At 46.4% G+C, this 27,087-nt stretch overlaps 1 protein-coding gene across 2 annotated transcripts in view; it reads right to left on the bottom strand.

The window, feature by feature from the left end:
* The window catches only part of NEK6 (NIMA related kinase 6), a 48,358-nt gene that overhangs the window by 18,370 nt on the left and 2,901 nt on the right, over nucleotides 1-27,087 (bottom strand). For both annotated transcript variants that reach the window (XM_072352580.1, XM_072352581.1), the window contains exons 2-6: nucleotides 11,870-11,994; nucleotides 6,529-6,669; nucleotides 6,180-6,242; nucleotides 4,291-4,401; nucleotides 803-911 (exon numbers count right to left, since the gene is read on the bottom strand). In XM_072352580.1, coding sequence (XP_072208681.1) covers nucleotides 803-911; nucleotides 4,291-4,401; nucleotides 6,180-6,242; nucleotides 6,529-6,669; nucleotides 11,870-11,962 — 517 coding nt within the window. In that variant the 5' untranslated portion in view covers nucleotides 11,963-11,994. The remainder of the gene's footprint in view (nucleotides 1-802; nucleotides 912-4,290; nucleotides 4,402-6,179; nucleotides 6,243-6,528; nucleotides 6,670-11,869; nucleotides 11,995-27,087) is intronic.

Here is a 27,087-nt window from a genome sequence, read left to right as displayed (position 1 = left end):
CAAGAAGACACATACGGCCAAAAATTAGGGAGGCTCTTTCTCACAGAGCAGGCTAAATACACAGGATTCCATATTTCAGTTACCTACAGTACAAGCAATTCAGGTACAGACAAGCTACACGAGGGGTGGATGGAAAAAGGAGCAAAAATGATATCATACTGCTGAAGAAAACTGGTTAAGTATTCACTGCTTCCAAGAAGGAAAAAAGTGGCAGAAGCAGAAGAGGCTGGAATTAGTGCCTTTTGGGTATCGGCACCTCTTGGGTCAGGTCCTTCACTAAGCATTTCATTTACGCTGGAAGAAGCAACATAATTTTTGGAACTTTTTGCTTTGAACTTGTATCCAAGACAAGAAATCCAAAACAATTAACAGAAATGGAGAAAAGGTGATCAGAGCGTGGGGACAAACTTGTATTAATACTTGAGAAAAGCTTGCAAGAGAGGAAAACTCCCCTAAACTCTCTAAGGTCACAACTAATATAATGAAGACTATTTCTTAGAGAGTTCACTGTATCCAGTAGTCTCAGCATTTTACTTCTGACACTTTTCTAATGGCATGTTTGACACTTCTACTCAATATCAGTGTCTGGAATACAAAGCAGCTCATCTTCCTAATAGCACACTCACTTCGAACTGAATCCTTTAACAATGAGGCAAAAAGACAGAAGGAGAAATCCATCTCGCAAGCTCCAGCCTCTAAACATGCATTGGCTGAACATCAGCATAATTGTTTTTGAATGTAGGCGCTTACTAATTGGAACATTATATTATTATTCAGTGAAAAGAGACTGAATTAATGTTACCTCTGTGCATCACCCTGCGGGAGTGCATGTGTTCAACCGCACTGCATAACTGCACAAAATATTTCCACACCGTCCTTTCTGGGATTAACCGTTTCTGCTTCTTAAAATACTGAGGAAGGAAATAAATAAAAGATCAGTGAAAAAGCAACATATCTGACTAGGTCCTGGGCTCGTGTTCGTCAGCTGCCGGTCGCTCACGTCTTCCAGATCGGCAGCAGCATGACTTTTTTTCTGATTAGTTTTAACTCCTGCTCTCTGTATGCAAACTTCAATGCAGTCCACTAATTAACAACTATTACGAAAAATACGCTTAAATAGGTTTGACATTTTTGAATGGACACCAATTATAATCAGCATTAATCTCCTTAATTACCTTGCAAAACATATTTAATGCCTCAGAACAACAAATGTCTCAAATATTTTGCCTTAAGTAACAAAAGATCATTAAAAAAAATATCTCATAAACATTCATTATCATACAGTCTATTAACAACAAAGAAACGTGATTCCTCTTCTAAGATGGCCATAGCATCAATAAAGTATCTGTATTTCTTCCGTGATCAGGTAGGATAATATATTCCTTTTCATGCATAATAGGAATATTAAATTAACTGAAGTATCTCCAGTGAGATGCAAAGACACAGCTGATCAAGACACACGTGGGTTTGGAAGGAGACCATTTTTATGTGCATTTATACAGCGTCAAGCATAGCCGAGTCCAGATTCTGTGGACCTCTGGGTACTAAAAACTCTCAGATAAAATAATCATAAACATGATGCAGTCAATAAGAAGCGGTGCAGCATAGGGATGGTTATCTCCAATACTTCGGTCTTCCTACCCAGTAACTTATTACAGGATAAATAACCAGTTGTACGCTGCAGCGAAGGCTAAACATGACGCACCTTCAACGTCTCCATTTCAGGATTGCACCACAGCCGTGCACATCGTGCAAAGTACCTCAGCCTCCTCCAGTGCTTCCCAAAACTGCACTACTTCCAATTATCGGTCCCTGACTTCTCATTGCTTCTTCCTGTGCTAGACACAAAGCACGTTCTTCCTCTGAAGCACTAACTAAACTTGCTTCCAATACACTTGCAGTGGTTTAAGATTTACCCTCAGCCTTTGATATATAAGGTATTGCTGGATAACAACCAGCTCTGAAATGCTGCACATCCTTCTAGCATTCCACAATCGCATTTCTTCTGCATCATACCCTTGAGAATTTCAGTCAGCAGCATGCAGGAGCAAGAATAAAGGAAGGAAATTGGCTGTTGCCCCTTTCCGCATCTCGTGCTTTTTCCTCTCCGTACAGACATCTGATGTCCGTTGTCACATTTTGTAGTTTATGTGAAATGCTGTTACTGGTTCGTGTTTGACTCAAGTAATGGCAAATTTTATTTTGCACATCAGCTGTGAAGGGGCACGACCGTGCAATTCCCCAGGCAGCAAGTCTGACAGCTTGCAACAGTTTCAAACCCAAACTTGATAGAGAGCACAGAGGAATTACAGAGGGTGAGGGATAAAGTGTTATATACATGATAATATTATTTAATTTTCAGTTAAGTATTTAAGAGCGGATATGCAAGACCACAAGTGATAATTTTCTAAATGTCATGTCCAATAAGACTTGTCTGACATTTACAAGAGAGCCCCAACTCTCCAGTGGGTTCTCCAGCGGCCCTCCCTTACATCAGCTTTACAATACCTCATAAATAATGCAGGCAACAGGGGCGTGACAAAGACAGTCCCTGTTTTTATCACTCTCGCACCTTCAGAGCTCTGCTGCTGCTGCTCCCACCGCCTCTCCAACACTGAAAATCCTCACGTAAGCCTGAACTCCCCAGGGATGGAGGGAACGGCGGTGCTGCAGAAGAGCAGGCAGCAAACCCAGGTTCAGCAACTCTGCTTCCTACTGTGCTCAGGAGGAGAAATTAATTCCCCCCTGGTGTTAGTTGGTGGGTACTTCATTTGTTTCCCTTCATTAAAAGAAAAAGCAACAAAAAACAACCAACAAATAAACATCTGAATTCAAATATTTGCACCACTGAAAGGTAAGGTCCATACGACCCAGGAAAGGCCCTCAGCATTCTCCCCACTCATGTAACAAAAGTGTGGGAGAACAGACTGGACCTGGGAGCAGCAGCAGAGAGAACGTGTGCTGTGCAGCTTCCAGACATGAAACATGTAACTCCTGTGTATACGACATAAAGATATTTTTATGATAATTAAGCAGCCAATTCTGACAGATGAAAAACCATGTTCATCAGTAAGAAAGGTTTTAAGCTAAAAGCTGAAAAACCAAACACAAGAGCAAGTATTTTCCACGATGATATCTGACAACTATGTTGGTAAAACTTCTTGTGAGCTATGATTTAAAAAGCAGACAAACCCCTGCATGGCCCAGGAAGACAGCAGCCCTAACTCTGTCCTCACGGCCCCACCGCCGTCGCTACCAAAGGCCTGTGACAAACTGCAGGTTCCCTATGAGCTGCTGGGAAAAGGGGAAAGCTTGGCATGGGAGGAGTTTGGTGCTGGGATCTGCCCCAACCTGTTATTTGGAATTCTTCATAACTCCCCTCCTGGCTGCAGGTAACTAAGCGAGGCTCTCAGCTCTCAGTAAGGAATGACAGGAAGCTCTGGGCCTGCTCTCCTGCGGCCCTCCCCAGAGCCTGCCATGCCCCGGCGCACTCACCCACCCTGGGCATTCCCTGAGAGGGAGCACATTTTCATGGGAAGTGTAAATCTAGCCACTGACTGCGGACTCGATGTGTAACTTGTTTGACAGCCTTTGGCCTAGTGCCTCATAGCTCTGCTGGCAAAGAAAACAAATCTGTTAATAAGATATTTTAACTGTGACAACAAGGAGGAGGAGAACTTTCCAAACATTCATTTATGATAATTACGGAATAATGATGGCAAAAAAAACAGGTAAAACATTGAGAGAAGGTTGAGAGTGCTAACAAACATGATATAACACATCTGTTCTCACAAGGGATGTATGTCTAAAGATTAACATGTCAAAGAAAATATAAAAGCAGGTGGTAACAGCTTAACTAAAGCTGGTTTGCAGCGATACAAGTATTCCTGAGAGCAACATAAGAGCAAGAACTTGAAACATTTCCTCAAACCCAAATCCCTGTTGCAAGGAAAGTCAATACATTGCCTTGAATGTCTTCAGAGTAGCACACACGCCATGTGAACAGTGAATCCAACAAGAATTAAATGTCCCCATCAATCAGAGATGGGACAGATCAATCCCATAAGGAACAGCACACACCCACCACCCCACTCTGCAGCCTTTGCTTTGGGAGGGGTTGGACTGGATGACCTCCAGAGATGTCTTCCAACACCTACAGTTCTGTGATCCACCCGGGTCCTGCCACCATCCTCCAGGTGAGCAAACCCCGAGGAGCACCATTGGGAGCCATCACAGAGCTGCCTCCCAGCCCAACCACTGAGCAGCCCCTCAGAATCAACACGTCCTTACCTTTATCATCTGGGAGAGATCACCAGCATCTGCCAGCTCCAGGACAATGTTAAGTTCATTGTCTTCAATGAAAGAATCCAAATATTTAATTATATTGGGGTGGTTCAGTTGCTGTAGATAGAGGGAGTGCAAGAAGATGTATAATGGCGCAGTAACAACTCAAAGATACACAACCTGCACCACTTCTGTAATCATTATGCAAAGCAGTTGATAACAGTTGCAACTACAAACCGTGTTCTGGGTTATCCTAGTAAAAATGTACGTGAGATAAATTCATTTATCAAAAGCACAACATAAAAAAGCGTGCTTAAAGAGCAACATGGCCCAGAACAGGGTGAAGCTACCTTTCCTCCTGTAAACACATTTTTAAAGCAGCGTTCTGAGAGAAGCTGGGTAAGCAGTAGAACCAGACATACAAATAACCCAACAGAACCACAGCATCAATTACGGATTACAAGACTCCTTACTACAAACAAAAGCAGAATTCAACTAAAATCTGATGGAAGTAAAATAACGTACAAATCTCCTGCAGTACGCCGCTCTATTTTTCCCATTATTTATGCTTCCATATTTGTTTCTTACTTTTATTTAAGTACGGTTGTTTTTTTCTGCTGACATCTTTTTACCATCAGTGTTTCTTAAAAACCTGCATCTGCTCAGACTGCTAGTTGACTCGCACATCCAAATTAAGAAACCTGCTCAAATTAAAATTCATCTTAATATTTTATGTCTCAATTTCTTAAAATGGAAACCTGTGATCTCTTAGCAGAAAATGGAGAGCCCAGATTTCTCTCCTCGTTCCCTCTTGCTCATTTTGCATCACATTTTCTTTCACTTGCGCTCTTAGAAATGCAGTAAATTTAGAAACTACTGAAGTGAGCATTTCATCTACTAAACAGCTGTGACTCAACCTGCCTATTTCTGGGGTTACAAAGCCAAAAGAAACACTGTTACAATCCATCATGCTAATCAGGCTCTCTGCATGCACATTAGGGGATAGATTCTCATCTGCGATGCCTCAACACTGGCGCGCATTAGCACTAATGGGATCCATGTGCAGGCATCAGGAGAGGAGCATTCCCACCAGACAGAGACACTGATAAATAAAGCAATCGCAGAGCCCATCCTCTCTGGGCAATTTCTCTCCTGTGTCTGCCCTCAGACACATCAGTCTAAGATCAGATTCTAGGCAAGAAAGCACCAAAGCCCCAAGCAGAGTGGGTACCAACACCCAATGTGCATCAGGACGCCTCACATCCATCAAACAAGCTCTCAGGGCATGGCTGATGGCAGGACACGGCACACTGCTCTTGTAGGTAAAGCTAAGCCTCTGATTTGAGAGTTCTCTTCTGCCTTCTGTAGGACTTTCTGATGGGAAAACTCTGCTGAGCTGCTGGAGGCATCAGAGTTCATGCAATGCAACAAACCCAGCTGCAGCCTTCAGCACCACATGCCAGTAGAACACATCAAACCACCACAGCAGTGACAAGGAAGGCAGCCCGCATCCCTCCCAACTCCTACCATGCATTTCTCTCTTCTTGCATTCCAGCCTTCATTTAGTTTATCCCATACGACAAACCTCTAACAATGTTTAAGCCTGAGTAGCGTTAGCTGGGAAGATACATTTGTCTTCAACAACCAAAAAATAATTAATCAACCCACACAGTAATGATCTGCATAATAAGCAAGATACTGGAATGTATGCAGACTGTCAGCAAAAATCCCCGCTCTTCCCTTCACCATAACTAAACAAATTTCTTGGAATGTTGTCTGGTCTTCTCTAAGATATTGTGCAAACAAACACTCCAGTATTATATCAGTATTATATCAGTATTATATCAGCTGGGATTTTTCCTCAAAACAAAGCAATTGAAAAATAAGATTCTTACCTTCAAGAGGTCAATCTCTTTAATGCAATCTTGCCTAGCCTTGGCATCCATCATTTCAAAAATCTTTAGAGACAAAAAAGCAGAAGGTTAAAGTGAGATGGTGACAAAACCCAAGAACTTATTCAACAAGGAACTGGTCTTTGTTTCCCATCTTTGTATGGCACCTCCTGCAATGAGTGCACACACATACAGCCCGCAGACCAAAGACAAATGTTTTCTTTATTTTAAAGCCACCCAAGGGCTAACGATAGGGTAAACTGACCCCAGAAGCTGTAGGCAATAGTCCAAGCAGTGAGAGAAACAGTGCCATTCTGTCCACCAAAAAGAAAGATTGAATTCCAGCACTCACCTGAACTTTCTTTAATGCCACAGGTTTTCTGTCCAGAAGACAAGTTGCTTTGTAAACTTCACTGAATTGTCCTCGTCCGATCTTTTTCTCTATCTGAAAGTCTGCCAGCGTGCAGCGATACGGGTATGACGTTAAATGTCTCTGTTGGATTTAAAACAAACCAGATCTTCAGCATCCAGCCCCAGTCCCACACCCAGGCAGAGCCAGCCACAGGGGATGGCAGCTGCTGTAACCTCCCAGCCCAGAGGGGTGCAGGTGGGAACAGAACCGAGTGCAGGTACAGCTCCAAGCCCAGCAACTTCTACCACTGCTGCACACACACCAGTGCAAGGATGTCTTACAGGATGCATTCCTTGCACCAGACTTAGGGCTCCAGAGAACACAGTAACACACTGCCCGAACGTCCACACAATGTCTGCTAATTAAACTAGGCACATAATTGGATATTTATCTCCAGGCAGTCAGCAGCAGCTTTCTCAGTTTAAGTTCCCTAAAAGAGCAAAACCACTCCTCTTCACATGAAATGACACTCGGAGTAATTCTTTTTGAAACACCAACGCCACAGGTACATTTTTCCATCCAACATGACGAGCATTTCAGTACTCTCATACCATGAGGAATGGTTTCTGTTTCTCTGGGCTGAGGACAGTACAGTCAGAGCTTAATCTGCAGTTACACATAAAGGCTGCTCCCAGAGAAACAAGCAGCTCATACCAGCACCTTCAGCTGAACTGGTCAGGGAGTGCTCCCCCCCCCAGACACAGCTCAGCCCCCCCATGCCCTGCACAGCCCCCCACTGCCCCTCAGCCCCCACACAGCTCCTTTCAAGTAGTGTGAAAGTTGGAGAACAGCTTCCCTGCCTGGGAGGAACAAAGATAATGCTTCTAATGAGATTTGATGAAGCAGCTATGACAAAACTTCCTCTTATGAAAGAAATTCATACTAGGATCAGGGATGGTACCTGTTTGCCCTTCATTAATCATTAAATTGTATGTTTACATCTACAGCGCCTAAGTGCAAATCAGTACTATAAGCACGTGCCAAGAAATATCTAGCAACTCCTTAACTTGAAAACGTAAATAAATGTTAGTCAAGTGACAGGACATGTGCGTCCCCACCACTTGCCATGGTTAGCAGCTGAAGTCTGCTTGCCGTGCTGGAGTTAATGCTGGGTGACGACTGGACACCTCAGCTGATATGTTCTGGCATCCTCCAGGACTACAGCTGCACATTTACATATGCAATGACCTAGATTTGCATTCGCTATCACAACCTATCAGACCTAATTAAAATAATGGAGCTTTCGTCCAGGCTGGAAGATGTTTGATTGCAGCACAAAGCAGAGAGCATGCTCAGGTTGGGCCAGGCCGCAGCAGAGCTCCCTCCAGCCCAGGGCAGCGCTGCCTTCCCATGGCTGTCTGAAATCCTCCCGTGCTTCCTGCACTTGGATGTAAGCAGGTAACATTTACACGTCACGTTACAGGATTAGCACACCTGAGAAACACTGACCTACTCAGAACATCACTCCGAATGTGGCCTTACACACACGGCACTTCTGTCATGACTTCTGACAAAGGGGACTTTTTATTTCCCCCAAGCTGAACTACTAGAACTTCCCATAAGGCTGTCAAAGAACCAACACCTCCTCGCTCAAATAAACTCTGACCTTTACTTCTGCAAATCTAAGAAGTTCCATACACAAACAGGGTGTACGACTGGATAACACCATTATGTCCAGATCTGTCTGTCAAAGCTAGATTTTCTCATTTTCAGACAAATTCAGGCTCAGGGAAGTGTTGGTGTCTGTGTGAATACTGGAGGACCACGAGCCATGGAGGGCAGTGATGGAGCTCCAGAGAAAAAAAAAGAAAAAAGCCTGAAAAGTGAAGCCCCAGAACTGTAAAGACATTGTGAAACGTGGCTGTTTGCACACGCCTGCTGGGGCAGCTGGAGGAAGGGGACAGGCTGGGAAGAGCTCGTTCAGAGACAAAGGCTGTTCTCTTCATCCACACAATGAAGTCTCATTTTTCTAGAGCTCCAATTAAAAAAAAAAAAAAAAAAAAAAGCCAAAGATTGAAGTCAATTAATTCCTCATTCGGATAAAGAGGCCATTCATTTTTCAGAACTGCAGAGATCACTCCAAGAACGAGCTATTCGGGACTACATCTCCAGCACACACACCCTGCTTTAGATGTAATCATTGATGCAAAAGCAAGGATTTGGAAGCTCTCAGAAGTTACGGGGCGACAGCCCTCTGCAAGTCCTTTAGGGAGATGTCTGCCATAACTTCAGCCCCAAAGTTCTTTCCTGCAGAGCGGCATCAGTAAGGCTTTGTAACATAAAAAACACAGAAGAAAACAATGCAATAAAGACTTCATCTATTTTACCTTGCACGGCCCCAAATGGATACACCAAAGTGGCAAGAAATTAATGAAAGATAAATGGGAGTCCTTACCTATCAGACTGTTAAGACGCACAGGCAACCATTGAGAACAGCATTAAAATAAACAATCCTTACTCTCTACATGCTTTTCTTTGATAGGACACAGTTTCTAGTCCTGCTTTCAGATTCTCAGGGATGTCTGTTGCAGTGACACCAGTCAACCTCATAGGCTGTTTTCCTGATGAGAGGCTTTGCTTCCCTTCCAGAAGTGCCAATATGCAGCAATGCTCGGTGACTTACCTGGCCCTCCTCACTCAAAGACACAGAGAACACGGGCAGAGCTGCAGCCCCTCTGCTCTTGCAAACATGAGACCAATAAATTTACCTCTCTGTTATTATTAGAACACTGGAGGAAACTGGAGCAGTCCTGAGAGCACTCCTGGCAGCCCTCCCTGCAGCCACTACTGGTGCTTTAAGCAAAGCACAGCACCAAGAGGTGAAACAGAACCAAGACAGAAAGTCAGCAGAGTGTCAGCATGCTGCAGAGCACCTGTGGGACTGCTGCTCCTGGAGGGGTGGAAGAGAACACCAGCCCAAAAGCACATGGCAATGGCCGCTGCCCAGTGCTCAAAGAGTAAACCCTGAGCATTAACACCGATTAATGTCTTATTATATCTTCATCATGATGATATGTTCAATTGTTTTGCTGCAGTTTGACTGCTGTGTGGAGAACTGACACTGCCCAGCAGTCTGCATGGGCACTACAAGGCTGCACAAGGCTTCCATTATTTTGAGTCAAGCTAAAAATTGTTAAGGATTGGTAAATCAACAGTTAAAAGTCAGATGCTACAGCCTTTCGATACTAATAAAAGCTTCTTTCCTGTAGAGCCACGCAATGAAATACTCTTTAGAAGAGTAAAAAACATACTCGCCCAATTAATTTTCTGAAATCTCATTAAAAAATTTAGCCTGACGAAGTCATACAGCTCTGACCTGAATTTTAATTATCTTTATGCTGGATATAAGTTTTTTTTTTTTTTTTCTGATATTTGCAATGCATCATTAATTTTAAAGCAACTGTTTCCTTGCTTCTAAAGTGCATACTTCATCTGAATGACATTTACCGTAAACTAATTTCACCTTTAAAAGACATCTGTGATAGGAGATGGAGAAGCTGTAGCCCCTACAGCTGAACACGTATACATTATAGGCAATGATTTACTATCAGCAGCAGCATTCCAGAGCTTCTTTATGATGTCCCGAATTCTACACCCACCTCCACTAGTAATGCTTACCTGAAAAGAATTTCAGATACTTTGAGGTTGAAATTCCAGTGTGAATTTATGAGAACACTTTAGAGCAGAATGATTAAAAAAAGAACTTCTGAGCTCACAAGAGATGAGGAAACTTTTAAAATATGGATTATCCTTCAAGGAGGCAGTCAAGTAATTACTGAAGAATACATCAGGTTTTGCATTTTGTGGCTTCAAAACCAGACTGCACCACAGCACGAGGTGTCCTTCACCTCAAATGTTACCCACAAGTTAAAGTTTGCTGAAGAACTGGGCTTGAATGTCAAAGTTTTACCATCGCCATCGACAGCCATTTGTAGCAGTTCACGACAAGGAGAGAGAGAAATTCACAGTAACGTGGAAATAAGCAAAGCAATCTGGAAAAACCAAAGAGCCTCTGCAGCTGGATGGCATGTAACAGGCCATCCTATGCCATTAGCAGACATGGGCCTGCCCTGTCAGTGTGACAACTCATGCTCATTCCTAAACCACACTTACTGCTTCTTTTAAAACAAACAAAAACAAAATCTAAGCAAGTCTCCCTACAGTCCTAATCCTTCTCCAGACAGACAATTTACTGCAAGAGTCCCACCAGCACAACCTGGCTGCTCACAGCCTTGAGGAGAGGTTTCACTGCACAGTGACCATGCGGCAAAATGAGCCCACTCAGCATCAGCACAACAGCAGCACGCAGATTACTAGCTACTAATTACATTTAACTATGTCATTACAAATTCTAACATGTGCTCCAAGATGCCATGAACGTATCTGCTACACAGGAACACTTCCTAATCTTGTTCATGAAATAATTACAGGGGCTCTATCCTGCCAAATGAGGCAGTAATTAACCCTAATTGCTCAAAATGCAACTGGCTAATTCTAGGAGATTAATCAAGGGGATTCAATTATTATTAAGTGACTTAATATGACAAATTGCTACATTAGGAAAGGGGGGCTTTGCTCCATACGATGCATTTTCCAAGCAGTACTGTGTAGGATACATTCACTGCTGTACGTGCAGGCAACTCATCGTCGTTGCAGACCCTGCGCTGGGCACAAGGCACAGCTTTCTCAGCAGCCCTTACTTGTCCCAGGAGCCACAAGCACTGCTGGCTGCAAGGCCGGAGCACCCAAGCAGCAGGTCGGGGCTCTCTGCTGTACGGAAGGAGGCAAGAGAAGGGGAACCACTGCCAGGCAGGATGGAAACAGAATCCACCCAACACTCTGGGGCAGAAACCTCCCAGAAGCTCTCTGAATACGGAGTCACAGAGCCTGCACACAGAATGAACTTTATCTGGTGTTCTGTAACTACCTCTTCAGCAGTTATTATCAAAGCATGCAAGGAAATAAAATATTATTTGTTTACACTCTAACAAATGCTTTTCTTCAGCCTTTTTTAAAAAAATCAAAGAGAAGAGAAAGCCAACACAAAACACATATTTACAGGCTGCTTAAAGAATACTTGCACTAAGCAAAATTTAAACTGTTTCCTTTTTCTCTTATCATCATCAAAAATTGGATTCAGGAGACTGGCTGGCTGGCAGCATCCCAAACTGGATATACCTGGGCTATAGACAGAAGAGAAAACAGCCACAGGGCTCAGAACCGCAGAGGTCTTTGAGGAAAGAAGGGCAGAGAAGGGAAGGTGAGGGCTGGCCATGCTCACCTGTGGGTCGTGCTGGAAGTCCTGGCCTGGCAGCTTGCAGAGGGCGCTGGTCTGGTCCCCCAGGTGCTGCGGGTGCTCGTGCTGCCCCTCCATGCCCACATGCCAAGCGCTGCTGGACCTGCGGGCTGTGAGCAGAGAGAGCCATCAGCACACACTTCATGGGAATGAGCACTGGGACACCGTCCATCCCCTGCATCCCTCCTCTAGAGTGTGTAATTCCCCAAACCAGAGCAAAGCGGAGCCAACTGCCCTGAGCAGCACCTGCCAGGAGAAGACAAACCCAAGCGCAAGCATGTCTGTACGCATGTGGAGGGAGCACAGCAACAGGGCGAGCTGAGACAGTGCTCCTGAGGGTGCAGAGCAAGAACAGCTGTATCACAGATACTATGGGTGTCACTTCATAATGCAAAATACAGCAGTTTATTCTCTCTCTGGTGCACTACAAAAGACTTAAGTATGAAATCTAACAGCAGTGAGTGTCACTACTGCAGACACCTTTGCCAGGCATCAGGAACTCGCAGTGAATTGCAGTGTGCCAGCTTCCAGACGGTTCCAAAGCACCAGAGCAGTCCTTGCAAACCAGCAGAGCAAGCTACAAGCCAGCAGAACATTCCCTGTGCTGGAGCACAGTGGTACCCAGCTCTGGAAAATTTCCAAGCAGACATACACTGCTTGCTTCTAAAGCATTTAAAGCTCTTTGAAAATCTGAGGCATGCGCAATCAACCAGGCACGCACAGGGCAAGGAGAAGGCATGCTTTTCCCTGCATCACGTTAGTTAAGTTCTGGTTTAGGGTCTGCATCTTCTATTGTCCTGCAATACTTTATACCTTATGTTCAACATGAATCCAACTCTGTGTGTTCTTCCAGAGATGGTAATACATAGTTCAAACACAGAAAACTTCCAAACTTCCCTTATGATTCTTATGCACTTAGTAACTACGAATCCCAGTTTACCATCTATTTTGTTACAGACTCCACAGAGAGATGTGGGAGCTGACACATCTCAATTCATGTGGAAGAGCAAAACAATGCCCAGATGCTACTCAGAGCCAGACAGTGCTCGAGCATAAGTGCACGCTCCACAGATCCACATCTGAAAGTGCAAGAAGGCCACTGCCGAGGACATGGGAACTGGAGTGCTCCGCTCTGCATTATGGCTGCATTACACAGCAAAAGGCCATAGCATGAAATAGAAGAATCCCACAAAATTATCAGGCTTAAAGTTAGCTCACCAACTTTACTCTGACTTCACCGTTCACACCTCATGGAGACCAGCCCAGCAACCTCAACACTTTATGCAGAAAGGTCTAAATTGTGGAGATTAGAGCCAGGACACGGATTGAAATGTAACTTCACTCATGCTGTGGACAGCACAGTGGAGAGCTGTGAAATCCAGCACCTGTAACACAAACCCCTGGCATTGCATCCTGCACCTCCACCAGAGCAAGTTATTCCTCAGCATGACAACCCTGCATGGATGTTGAGCTGTACTGCAGAAGAAAGCAGAAGCCTGCAGGTAACAGGAAGGGACGAGCACTTAGATGTGATGTTCAAGAAGAATGCCTTAACCAGCCCCAATGCAGCTGCAGGTTTTGGTGCCATGTGGCACTATGTGACCTCAACGGGCAGCGCTGCTTCCAGAGAATGAAACCTTTGGTGCCACCCAACCCAAACCTGCCCAGAACTCAGCCCAGCTGTGCTCTCTGCTACACAGGGGCACTTTCAGCGTGCACTGCACTGCTCCTGCAGCAATGTCCAGGATGGGACCCAGCCCTGGGAGCACTGCCAGCCCAGAAATGCACTCCCCACATATACAGCACATGCAGCTGCACTGATGTCCTTTCCCATCCAATAGAATGCTGTAGATTTCTTGTGTGATTAAGGAATGTTATTCCAAGCTAAATATTCACCATCCACACACGTCCTGGGGGAGATCCACTTTAGGGCTGCATTGCTGCTGTCTCTAGCACCGACAAGGCAACATTTAGTGGCAGCCCCAGCATTTTCAGTACTTTGTTTCAAGAGTTCTGGCAAGGATTCACTCAGCGAGAGCACAACCTGATCTCATTAGTGTATTAATAGTGCACGCCTGGCATCTGAGCAATGACTAATTCTTAATTTAAAATGCAAAGGTATTTTAAATATTTGGGGGGGGATGAACGGGGAAAGAGAAAATACGATGCAGAAGAATTTCTGCAGCAAGTCAGGCTCAGCTCTTCTCACAGTTGTCAGCAGTGCCTGAAGCAGCCGTGCCGGACCCTTCCAGCAGCAGCTCCTGGTGGGCTGCAGCAAACGGACGCACACGGCCGCAGGGACAGCTGCTGCTTGAGCTGCCCTCAGGGAAAAGAGCTTCCCAAAGTCAGTACTCTGCAGCTCTGCTGGAAGCAGGACGGCCACTATTAGCACAAAGAAGTTCCATTTTAACTTTCCTTTAGTTTCAGGTATCTGATGATTTATTAGCGGCAAGGGTATTTGAAAATGAAAAATGTATCCCTATGAAAACTGCCCTAGGAAAGTGCTACCTTGTGCTACACTGCCACAGCTGCCTTACACTGCCACCTTAATTACTTCAATATTTGTTATTTTAAGAAAGGTTGTTTCCTTCAAGGCAGAACGCAACACGCAGCTCCTTCTCATCTGAGGCCGCAGGCAGAGAATGCTGTGATACACCTGGAGCTCAGGCAGCTGCCCTTCACACCACACCCAGCTCTACAGGGATTCAGGAATTTGCAGCCTCAAAACCAAAAGGCACGACCACGCAGTGCCAGGAAGCATCCACAGCCTCACACCCACCCAACATGGGATCTGCATCCTGCCTCATGATGGGAGCAGAGCTCAGAGAGTGGAGGTGGTCACTTCTGAATGTGAGAAACCACCGTCTGATCCGACACACGTCTGGGGTACCCCGGGGGAGCCCAAACTTTCTGGCTTCCATGGGAAACTCCAGGCTGTGTCACTGTGAGGGCTGAGCAGAGGAAAGGCCATCAGCAGCTCAGGGCAGCGCAAATTCACCAGCTGGAGAGTCCAGGTTTGATCACTGTTTGTTTAAGGCACTGCAGCTGGAAGCAAAGGAAGCAGAGAGAACCAAATATCAGCTCTGAAAAGAGATACACACAGCTCACATGACAGCGGCCCGCTGACACCTACAGGACAGCGTGTCCTCCCAAGTGGCAGCCCGGCTATTCTGGGCAGCTGGCAGCGCTGCGGAGGTGGCCAAGATCCTCGTGAGGTCGGCGCTGCAGGGCCCTTCGTGACACCCAAAGAGGTACATGCACCGCACAGCACAATCCTACATAACACCGCTGGCTTTTGGAGAGCCGTGCCACACAACCTGTGCATTAAGTTACCCTGTGGATTCCAGCAGCAAGCATGGCACATTTCCTTGCAACTCATAGAAGTACAGGAATGGGACGCAGCACACCAAAAGCCATGGAGCTGGATGACTTCCCCAAGGAAGGCACGAGTCCCACCTGCAAGCAGTTACCTGCAGCCCCACGCAATGGCTCAGCCAGGTGACAGCACACAACAACACAGCAGCTGCTATCAGCTGGTGATGAGGTGTCCCTATTATTCATTAAAAGGTCAGAAGGAGGTTAAAAAAGAAACAGCAAGATTTTAGCAGCCTCTTCTCCTGAGGAAAATAGTTGTTTATACCTCGGTTCTGGGTTTCATGTGATCTGATGTATTCCTTCAATGATCCGATCCTTACCAGGAGGCGGGAGCCTGCATCCTCCCCGCCAGTTGGAAGTAGGAATGCTTCCCTCTGTGCCAGCACAACAGTACCAAAATCAGAGGGAACTCTTGCTCCCAAATACACCACAATTCCCTGCTGCTGAAACATTGATACTGGCTGGGCAAGATATCGTGCACACAAAGAAGCAGTGTACTGCTGAATGTGCAGCCTGTGTCAATGTTTGCAGAGATGTCAGTGGTGGGGACAGTCTGTCTGCACCTGAAGCACTGGGAAAACACAGCTTCTGACAACAGAAGGAAGAGAAAGGCTTCCAGCTGGACCAGCACCCAGTTTGCAATAAATCCATCTTTGAGAAAATGTACCTGAGCTCACCGAGAGCTGCTTCACTTCTCCTAACAGATCTGTGCCCTTCATGGGATGTCCTGGGGCTGAGTGCACCTCCGACCAGCTCCAACACCCTCCAGTATCACGGCACGCATACAGACTATTTACATCTGTATTTGCTTTTCCATTCAGCTGCTCCCCCACACCTCCCTCTCCCAGTCTCCATGCAGCACTATCTGGGTACCCGGTGTAAAACACATCCAAATGTCCTCACGTTGTCCCAGCAACCTATGGGCATTAAACCACAGCCCAGAGCAGCACGAGGTGCTGCCCTGACCCCCGCAGGGGCAGGAAGGCAGGGCCATGCTGCAGGACAGGCCTGTCTGTAGGCTCAGGGTCCCCAGGGACAGAGCTGCAGGGCTTGCTGTCCCACCAGCACAGCCGCGCTCCTCCTCTCCACTGCCCAATAACATTCTCTCTCTTGCCTGCTCATAAAATAAATCTGTCAGGATGCTGTATGAGATTACCTATATATTTAAATGATGATCTTGGCTCATGATTACATTATCGCTGCGGTTCAGGGTACGTGCTGTGCCGAAGGCAACCCAGTCCTGGGAGAGTATTATTTCCGAGTGACTTTTATTGTCCATTATCTTACACCATTTCTGTCACGGCTGTGATGTCTGGTAGGAATAGTTCACAACAGAAATATCTCAGTCGTTAGTATTCTCATTGCAATTTAGGCAGATCAACCTTTAAATCTCATCCATCATACTGAAGAGCTTTGGCAAAGCAAGCGCAGCCATGCACGCCGCCGTGCAGAACCTCATTACAGGCTGGGTTCAGCCGCCTGCCCCATCCCTTCTGCAGCGCCAGGTGACGCAGCCCTGCAAAGCCCCGCTTCTCACTCTCCCTTTTGCCTGGTGGGAGGGCACGACCCGCTCCTCGCGGCAGACTGCTTCTGTCTGGCGTGTGACAAACTCACTTGAACCCAACAATTAAACTTCTGACAGTGTTTCCAAAAGCAGGGAGTATTTACTGTAAATGCCTGACAATTTTTTTTTTTTTTCTTTCCTCTCTGCTCATCTCTCTCAGTCACCTCATGATGACTGGAAATTACCATAAGCAAATAGCAGTCTAACATCCAAACCCTCATGGTGACATGAAACACATACCTGCCAACACTGGAAAAAGGTCCCTATAAATACAAATGTTAAAGGAGAAAACACAAGGAATGCCAGTGAAATGCACAGGGCAGTGAAGCAAAAATGCATGAGGAGCCCCATGGAGTGCTGCTGTCCTGCTGCCTGTCCAGGCTGCCGTGAGAAGACTCAGGCATGAACTACTGCACAAATGCTGATGTGCCATCAGCCAGGAGAGTCAAAAATCTCAGTCTCTGTATTAAGAAGAAACCACATCTACATACACACCAGCAAATGTAACAGTGTGAACATGGCACACCTGCAGAGCCCAGGAAAGCATAAAATACATGGAAGCGTGAACAAACTCCTGAAAACAGTATCACCCAGTTACACAACTTTATATTAGGCATGGTAACACCATCCATAACCAAAGGCTAAGATACTATCTAAAAAATGTTATGCATTCTGAATGGCAAAACCTCTGAAGGACGAACTGCAGCAGGCAGAAAATGGCTTTCTCCACCTGTGGAAACAGGGAAGCTTCAAGCAGCAGAGCCTGGCTCTGGTGCTGTGAGTAACAAAGCATCGACGATCAGACACAACTAATAGTTGTGCTTCAAACTAAAACTATCAATATTTTAAGTCCTAAGGACACCACGCTGCATTTTTTTAAATCAAAGTTCACATGAATGACATTTAGCAGAAGATGTTTTTGAAGCCTTTCAGAAGGTTTCCTTCATCCAACTCACATGGATGCAAGTTACAAATGGTCCCACAATGGAAACGACCTCTAAGAACAAAAACAGCAAAGAACTCTTATACATTTACGTATTCCTAGTTTCAGAGGTAGTGCGGAAACCAAAGCACAGCCATCAGTGAGAACTGCACCTGTGGTTCCAAGCCCCCCAAGGCCAAGGTGATGGAAGCACCCATCCCCTGCCTGCAGAGCAGCACTCAGCCTCCCACACTGGGACGGTGCTTATCCTGACAGCACTGTGTTAAGATTTCATGCTGACCTTTTGTTGAGATCCTCTCTGCAAAGCCTTATCGGGCAGTAACAGGGTGCCGGCCTCCTGAACACCCCAAACCCACCAAGAATGCTGCAGCAAAATGGCTGAGAAGACCTACAGCTTTTTCATGTCAACAACTGATATTCATTAAACAAATGCTGTGACAGACACCGTAATTCACTGTTTCATACCTAGAAGCAAAATGACATTAAGTCAACAAACTTTAAGCTACCCAGAGCTTATTCCCAATTGTGGCAACATTATCTTTTCAAGTACTCTCTAGTCTAGTTCAGGGACAAATCTATAGTGCAACTTCAAAGTACTCTCCAAGCATTCTCTGCATCAAAATCCCCCTTTTTCCATCCATACCATACACCTGAAGAGGGTACTTGAGCTGATAAGTCTGACAGAAAGGTTTTCATGCCATTACTTTCATTAAGTGCCACCACCAAGCAGGCAGGCAGCTACCAGCTTGCTTCCAGTTTTGGTTCAGCATCTCCCACGTATCCATCCTGCCTCCCTTCACACTCAGCTCCTCGATGCAGCAGCACCCACCCCAGCTTAGAGGGCTCTGATGCGGATGAGCTCTGCATGCTGTCCCCTATGGCTCCAAACAGCAACAACCACGGATCAATTTCCTTCTCCCTTTTATTTGATTGATCCTTGCTGCTGCCACCACTATTTTCTTGCAAGCCCTCTTCTTGTGGCACACAACACACAATAGGTTTAATGTGAGATATCTGCTGTTAGTCCCATTTTTTTGGTCACCTCCTCAGAACCTGGTCCCAAACCAGGAGATAGAATTGTTTCTAAAAGTCTTCTGAACCTGAACACACTTGAAACACTACTTAGCTCCATCCATTCATTACAAGGGATGGCTTCACAGGGCTCCCAAGAGACCAATGCCAGGGGTACTCAGAGATTTATGGCTATGAATAGAGAATCACTGTGACAGTGAGATAAATGTTCCTTTCCACCAGCCCTAACACTTCCTTCCCTGCACAGAACTTCCTACTGTGCCGCCACCGCCACCCATACATATTTGTGTACACTGTCCCTACTGTGGGCAGATAAATACCAAATGCATATTCACATACAAAATCGAGTATGGACAGCAGGCAGCTGCATTTAAAGTGAAAACCAGTTCCTCTGAAGACAGGTAATACAGTAATTACTGACCAACAAGGAATGGGCTGCTTTTCTCCAGCCAGCACTCACATATGCTGTGAAGCCAAGGCTCCTTAATTCATACTCTTCTTCATGCAACTAGGAGCCTCTCGAAAGCACTGGGCTGCCCAAGGAGGCTGTGGATGCCCCATCCCTGCAGGCATTCAAGGTCAGGATGGATGCGGCTCTGGGTGGCCTGGTCTGCTGGTTGATGAGCCTGCACATAGCAGGGGGTTGGAACGACTTGATCATTGTAGTCCTTTTCAACCCAGGCCATTCTATGATACTATGGTTCATTTTTACAGTCTTTGAAACAGCTGAGATAGACCTCGCAGGCCGCTACTAGCATTAAGGAAACATGCTGAAAACAAACATATACTCAATCTACCTGGAATTTTACCATGGTGCTTACTAAGCATGCAACAACATGCTTATCTTCTAACTTTCAAGCCTGAAGCCAAATTATTTAAGAACATTTACGTTATCCTCCTCATAACTCATTCATTTCCAATGAAGGAACGATTAAATATGAGCTAGAAATATACTCATATCATGTCTGTTCCCTGCCAGACACTGCCACATCTCTCCACCTGCCTGCAGTAACCTCACACGTGGCCATGAGGGGTGCTCTGTGCTGCAGTCCTTGCAGCCAGCACACCTGGCTCTCATGCAAAGGAACCCAGGGGATGTGTTTTTATATATATATATATATATGCACATCCAACTTCAAAACATCAGGACAACAGCTTGAAGTATTTACATTCCTCATAATCAAAAGTCACAGGAAATGATGCTGAGGACCACGCAGCCCAGCCGATCTGAAGATTCATACGATTCAAATCCAAAGGCAACTTCAAAGCCACCTTGTAAAGCCTGCGTGCAGCAGACACAGCAGCCAGATGCTGCAGGAGCTTCCCGGTATCTGGACCTTGCAGGAGCAGTCAAACGGAAGCAGAAATTCTTCCCAGAGTAAAAAAGGTTTAACATCTTTCTACTTACAAAAACATCTACGTTAGAAACAGGTTTGGATCCTTCCTCCACTAAATATGGTAAGGACAACTGTATTAGCATCTATACTCGAACAATATACTAGCACTAGTACTGTGGTGTCTTTCCCTACACATTCCTGAGGATCTGGAACTGACAGCAGCCACTCTTCTATGCGTAACCCTGCTCCTGGCTCCATCTCCCCAGGGCACAGACACAGCTCCTGGATCAGCGCTGCACATCGCGGCTGCGGGGCAGAACAAGAAGATCTGTTCTTTGGGAAGTCTGCACAGCTCCTTTGATTCCTTATTTTGCTGACAGACAGGGTTAATGAAGTTCTTGCACAGAACTCTCCCTTTCCTGGGCTAAATGCCCAAATTCTTTCAGAATTCACAAGACTGTCTATTTAAATTGGGTCCAATTTTTCTTGCTGCAGAGGCCTGCACAGAATGTTCTGACGAGAAGCTGGGAATCAACCTTTTGAGAAAATCGTAACTGAAGGCACGAGCTCTGTGCAACACACAGAAACCATTCAGTGCCACATTCCGCTCCGTGCGTAATGACTCTTATGTTAATAAGCGCCGATGCTGGAGCATGGACCCAGCAGTACCAGCACATCATTTAAACTCATGAGCAAGCATGTAAGAGCAGGTAAACACAAACCCATCCTCCACGTGCCTCCATCACATGCTTTGGGGAAAGGACGGGATCCACCTTGCACCTGCAGCTGTTTCTGGTGAGTGGTGGATGTGGACCAAGAGGGGCCGGGGCTTTTCCCAGTGCCAGGAAGCCTTCTGCCCAGAGCCATTAGAAACAGAGCTGCTGCCCAGGCACAACCCTGTGTACTTCCCAGAGCACAAGTACCAGCCTGTGTAAGGCATTCGCACAAGAGGTTCCATTATGCAGTCATACTTACCGGTCTTTCTATAATATAACACATCCAATGCCTTTATTACATCTTCTATACAAATTAAAACCACTCTGCATGCAATTTCAGATGTAGGTTTTGTAAATTTTAAGGAATTTTAAGTGCACGCAGATATGCAGAGGGCCTTCAACAAGGCCGAGGCTCCCAGCAGCAGCCCTGGCCACATCCTGTTCTGCAGCTCTTCCCAACAGGAGAGAGGAGACTGAAGCTGCTGCCCATGGACAACAGCTCCCAGCTGCCCGCAGCTCAGAACAGCTGCTCACGGCTCACAGACCAAGTGACAGCAACACTACTGCTCTGTCTTAAACCCAGTTTTGTTTTGCTGTAGAACCAAACAGAAAACAACATGTTACATACACCATTTTCAAACCACAAAGTTATCTCAGACACATTATACAAGAGTCAGAATTTCAGTGTGCAGTCTGAGCTCTAATTCAAACTAGCCTTAGATATAGCAGCTCAGCAAAGCTGGGCTTTTCACTGCTCCTAAACCTTAATGGAGTTTCTAATTAACGTGATTAACCCACCCTGCTCACTCCTCAAGCACAGCCTCACAAACTAGTGGTTTTCAGTCCTTCAACACCGTGCTTGCAAGAGGATTTCATAAATCAGTGGAGCTGAACTGAGGTTAAACAAATGCACATGCATCCCTCACAGTGCTCAGGTAGGAGGGATGACACACCTGACACTACAGGAAGAGGAAGGATTCTGAGAGGCCTTTTATTTTTTTTTCTTCCAGAGGGTGTTGGAAGCCAGAGCTGCAGGTGAGCAGACCCAGACCACCCCAGATCAAACCAGGGCACAGAGGAGAGAATGGGAAGTCTCAGCACGAACACAGCAGAGAGGAGGCAGAGGCAGGGCCGTGCCACTCCACTTCGGAGGTCAAACAACCTCTACAGCACAGGAGGCAATGAGGAGCTTGCTCTGCCACACTCACCCCTTCAAGAGTCTGCAGTCTATCCCAAACGATGCTGGCAAAGAGAAGCTGCCCTATGAGGAAGAGAGCAGCCACGTGCACTCAGCAGAGCACTCAGTCACAGACCTGAGAGCAACAACAGTCTGCTCTGCAGAACAGCGTGAAAGGAAAGCTATGGGCAAAGGCAACTGAGTATGGAGCAGAATGAATGCCACAGGCTGGATGCAGAAACAAAAGCTACCGGGGTTGTGCCTGCTGATGGATGACTTCAGAGTAAAGAGAAATCTTAATATGGTTATATATAACAAATTGCAGACAGTCTCCAAAGGGAAAATATATTCGCACATCATCTAGCTGCTATTACCAAACTCATTAGTGCTACCTACGTCAGCAATAAAAGGAGCAAGCTGGCGCTCAGCTGTCTCCAGCCTCAGATGAACACAAGGAAAGATAACAGGCAACTGTGCCAAAGCCTGATAAGACCAATGATCCATGGCTCATTTTGAACCTTGCTTCCTACAAGCACGCAGGTCACTCAGACACACACACGTCAACCCAGGCTTGCCTTCATCACGTACCTTCCAGCTGCCCCAGGGATGCCCCTGAGACCCCACATCCCGGCCATAAACACCTTCCTATTCTGAAAATAAAGCTCCTGTTTCCTTCATTATCCTTTCTTTTTTAACTCATAAGCAAACAGAGTATTATGGGAATTAATGGAGGAAAAAGGAAAGGTTGAAAGGGAATGACACAGTGATGTGCTTGCAAAACACAGCCAACTCCAGAAAGAAACACCTGGCCAAATCTTCAAAAAGAAACCACTGTTATATCTGAAGTGCAACAAGGTCTGCTGTACAAGGGAACACATCCTGGTTTACCTCTGGGAAGAAAGAAAAGCACAGAGGCACAAGTTCCTGAGGGGATTCATTAGATCCTCGCAGAGCCACCACAGACACTGAAACCTGCTTCTGCAGCAGAAGACTCATCTTATACAAATACAGAACAGAAAAGCGTGAAAGAAAACCCAACAGACTGGATGTCAGTTACTAAGGCAGCAGGAGGAGGAAAGCTCCATATGACACTGCTCAGCCTCTCCAGCTCACCAACACACCACCTTCCAGAAATCTGCCACCATTCTACTTCCTAGAGAGCTGACTGCAGGAGAGCTGATTGCAGCACGAGCCATCAGGGATGTCCCCAGAGGGGTTTCCAAGCCACCAGTGATCTCCGTGACTGTGCACCCCTCTGCCCCAGCACTCAGCAGGACATGCCCTGGGGACACAGCAGCACAGGGACATCACCTTATTGTCACAGGCCACCAAAACCCCATCGACTTGAACAGATTCCCACTTTAAAACCGACAGCTGCAGTGAGAACAGGCTGGGGTCAGCGCCCATCTCGTGGGGCCAAGGCCTCCCCTGGAGAGCTGTGCGCTGCCAGGCACAGCAATGTTTGACTTACAGTCATCAGTTACAGCAGTGGCCAACTGAAAATACCTTAGCACTGTTTGCAGCAGTTTTGGCTTAAGTAGCTGCCATGTGATTAACAGTGTGTTCTTCAGAGAGGGCTGCGGCAAGTTTTCCCCCTCCCTCCATTAGCAATGAAGCACAAAAGCTAAAATAAGTCATCGCAGCCACTTTAAAGTACAAACCAGAGTAAAAGAAATCCCAATAAATAGGTCACACTGTAAGTTATTGCATTCCGCAGCACACAAAGAACCGAGAGCAAACACAGGTAAAGAACCGTACCCAGCACTGTTTACCCTTTGGACGGTGAAGTTCTTATGCCTGACATAACGTTATAAATTGAGTAATTGACCTGTAAGGAAGTAAGGAGCTCAGGAGAGTTAAAAATTACCCCATAAATACCATAAAGATTAACAGATTTGTAATACCCACCCAAGAAGCACTTACTCTAAGTAGAATGATTATGAAAACACAGCAAGAATATTTACTACATAGCACCGAGTCCAGTATATACAGACTGCCACGAAAGGCAGCGCTGGTTCTTAATATAGTGACAGCTGAAAGTCACCACTTGGATTTCCCGACTGACTAAAGGGTAACACACAGCTGCACACGGCTCTGACTTACGTGGCTGCTCTGAAACAGACCCGCACGCTCCGGAGGACCTTTCCAACGCTCTCCTGTTGTTGTTCTAACTAACAGTTATAAGAGTCACATTTTGAGCAGCTGTTTGATAGAAGGTCCAATTAAATACTGACAGCGCAGGAGGATGAAAACAGAAGTACCATGAAGGAAAAGGGGATTTCTGGTGCCCACGTTTGCTAATATCCATTTCAGTCCAAGTTTCTCCCCTTGAGGGAAAAGGAATGCGGCAATATTGATCAATATTGATGGCTTTTTCTCCCCATTTCCTGCCTGCAGTAACAGCCGCACACCCCAGAATCCACTGCAAGGTCTCCACAACAGCACTGACACCCACAGCCTTTCTGCGTGGGAAATACAGAACATCCCAACCAGGAGAAAGCCACTGCTTTTTAGGATGGCAGAGACCTGTCCACAGGAAGACACAACTGAGACTACACCTCACAGGAGCGGCACTGAGTTCAATGCAAAGCAGCCTGCAGGCCAGCACTCCCCAGCTGCTGCCGCATCACCTACAGCAATGCTAACTTCCAGCTAACACCGCCAGGTTAAGGAAGAAGTGCTCTCCAAAGACAGAACATGGAGGGCAGCAGAGAACCAGGAACACGTGTTCCCTGCCACTGAGGCCCTCCCCACGTGCACAGCACTTGCAGAGCATCTGCACTACACAGTGCCTGCTCCTTGGTCAGTGCGGGCTCAGGGCTCTGCCCGCCCCACAGGGCATTCCCTGCTGCCCTGAGCAGAGCAGTGCTGAGCCCCATACAGCCCACGTGGGCTCCACAAGGCCCACACCAGCCCATGGCTGAGGGCCACGTCAGCCACTGCAGGAGCACAGCAAGTGCCGTGGGGCCGTGGTCTGCCGCCAGCAGTCCAGAAATGAAAACAAACCGATGGCGAAGGAACAGTCATAAAGGGAAAAGCTGTACAGCAGCAGCCACCGCTTTTACAGTTAAGAAAATAAGAAAATATAAGTGCAATCTCACCACCTCCTGCATCTCATCTGGGCCGTACCGTAATGCCCACAGCACCCTGGAGCTGTCACAGCATACGCAGAAATACAACGGGACGTCTGACTGCCCCAACCTCTGATCCCAACACAGCTGCAGAGCTCTGTGCACAAGCTCCATTTCCAGATCAGTGCTGTGGGGTCCCCGCTCCCCCAGCACAGCCCCCATTAGGCAGACATGGTTCCAAGCAGATGCAGAGAGGCCCTTGACCACGCTAACAACTGGGATCTGCTGCCATCCTCCAGCTTCCAAACCGCTCCATTCTGTCACGCATACAACACAAGAACAGCACTGCCAATACCACTGTTAGTCTAATGAAACGCTGCAGAACCTGGAGAGGTCATTTGCAAAGTACCCTCAGGTCACCGGAGGAAAAACAAATAAGCAAACAACCAAACAGGCCATCACCTCCAAGTCCAGGCAGGAGCACTGCTGTGGGTGAGGACTCTGCTGCCCCATGCCAAGGAGGGGGAGCTTTTAAATCAGTCCTGCAATTCTAATTCTACTTATTTTTCCCTTTTTTTCCCCTTAAAAAGAGACATAATAACATATTCTGACTTCTAAACAATCGTTTGTGAGGTTTCAAGAATGCTCTGGAATGCAGAATTCCTTGAGTCTCATTCACTTACACCATTTGGTTTTGGAGAGATACAGCCTGCCATTGGTTCACTTAAACGTGTAACAGGAAACTGGGATCCGAGCTCCAGGTAGTGTTACGTTACTGCCGGATCTGGAAGGAAACCTTTTTAGAAGTAAGAAGCGAAGGGGAAGGATTTCTCCTCTCAATCTGCAGCAGACAGCTGCTCGCTGCCTGGAATCTGTGCTAGCAGACACTCAGAGCAGCACCACGCTGAAGTAAACACTGCGGAAATCTAATTTCTTTAATTGCACTGACAGTGTGGAAGTACTTTCAATATGATAGTTGCTATGTGATAAACCAAGTCATCTGATTAAATGCTGGAAGCTAAGCAGGCAGTTTGTCACCCATTTCATTTCAAATGATATTTTGTTGAAATACTTCGAATATTCTGAAAACTGAAAAAGAAAAAAAAAAAAAACAACCCTAAAACTGTCAGGACGACTCAAGAGAGCTACGTGTGTAAAAAGCCACGTGCTGCACGGCCAGGTGTCCGAATGCTCAGCGCAGGTTAGAACTTGAAGGACCTCCAACCAAGCCAATATGCGTACAAGAAATAAGCCAAGATAGAAACAGCTCGGTCGGGCCATAAAAAGCTTTGACAGTTTTACAGACTGCCGTGTTGGAACCACCATTAAAAGCAACTCCCCACAGCTTTCTGCCTTCACACAACCACCACCCCACGTTGCACGGCCTCACTCCTGCCCCAGCTCAGCCCTCCCAAGGCAGCACCCCATACCCGGCCCCACAAACCTCCCCCACACCTGCCCAGCATTTTTAAACAAGGGCTTAAGGTCTGTGCAATTCACTCTGCAGCAACTGTGACCTGCAAGGAGGAAAAAAAAAACAGCATGCTTTTAAAAAGCAATTTAAAACGTACATTTTGCATTTTGTAGATCCTGCTGCCCAAACCAAACAGCAGTGGGGATACCACCCCTTCCCTGGGGAACCACTGCCACTGTTGGTGGAAGAGCCTTATAATTGCTGCCCATTTGCTCTCATATCCAAGGACCACGCTACACATGCCATAGCACTGCAAAAGCAGACAGCAAACCCCGAGTGGGAAGCACGGAGCTGCACACCTGGTACAGGGATGACCTCCCCAGGCTCAGCTGGGCACAACGAGGGGCAGAGGCTGCCTGCTGCCCCAAGTGAACACACTCAACACTCCTTTGTGAAGCCATCCCACCTGGGTCTGCTCCCCCCTGCAGAGAGCCATGGGGAGCAGAAACCGCCCCTGGAGCAGTTTCTCTTCCCCAGTAGCCTCATGAAGTGGTTACGCAGAATCCAATCTTTG

Source organism: Excalfactoria chinensis, chromosome 18, assembly GCF_039878825.1.
Source record: "Excalfactoria chinensis isolate bCotChi1 chromosome 18, bCotChi1.hap2, whole genome shotgun sequence".
Lineage (NCBI taxonomy): Eukaryota > Metazoa > Chordata > Aves > Galliformes > Phasianidae > Excalfactoria > Excalfactoria chinensis.
This window is presented reverse-complemented; position numbering and strand designations above follow the sequence as displayed.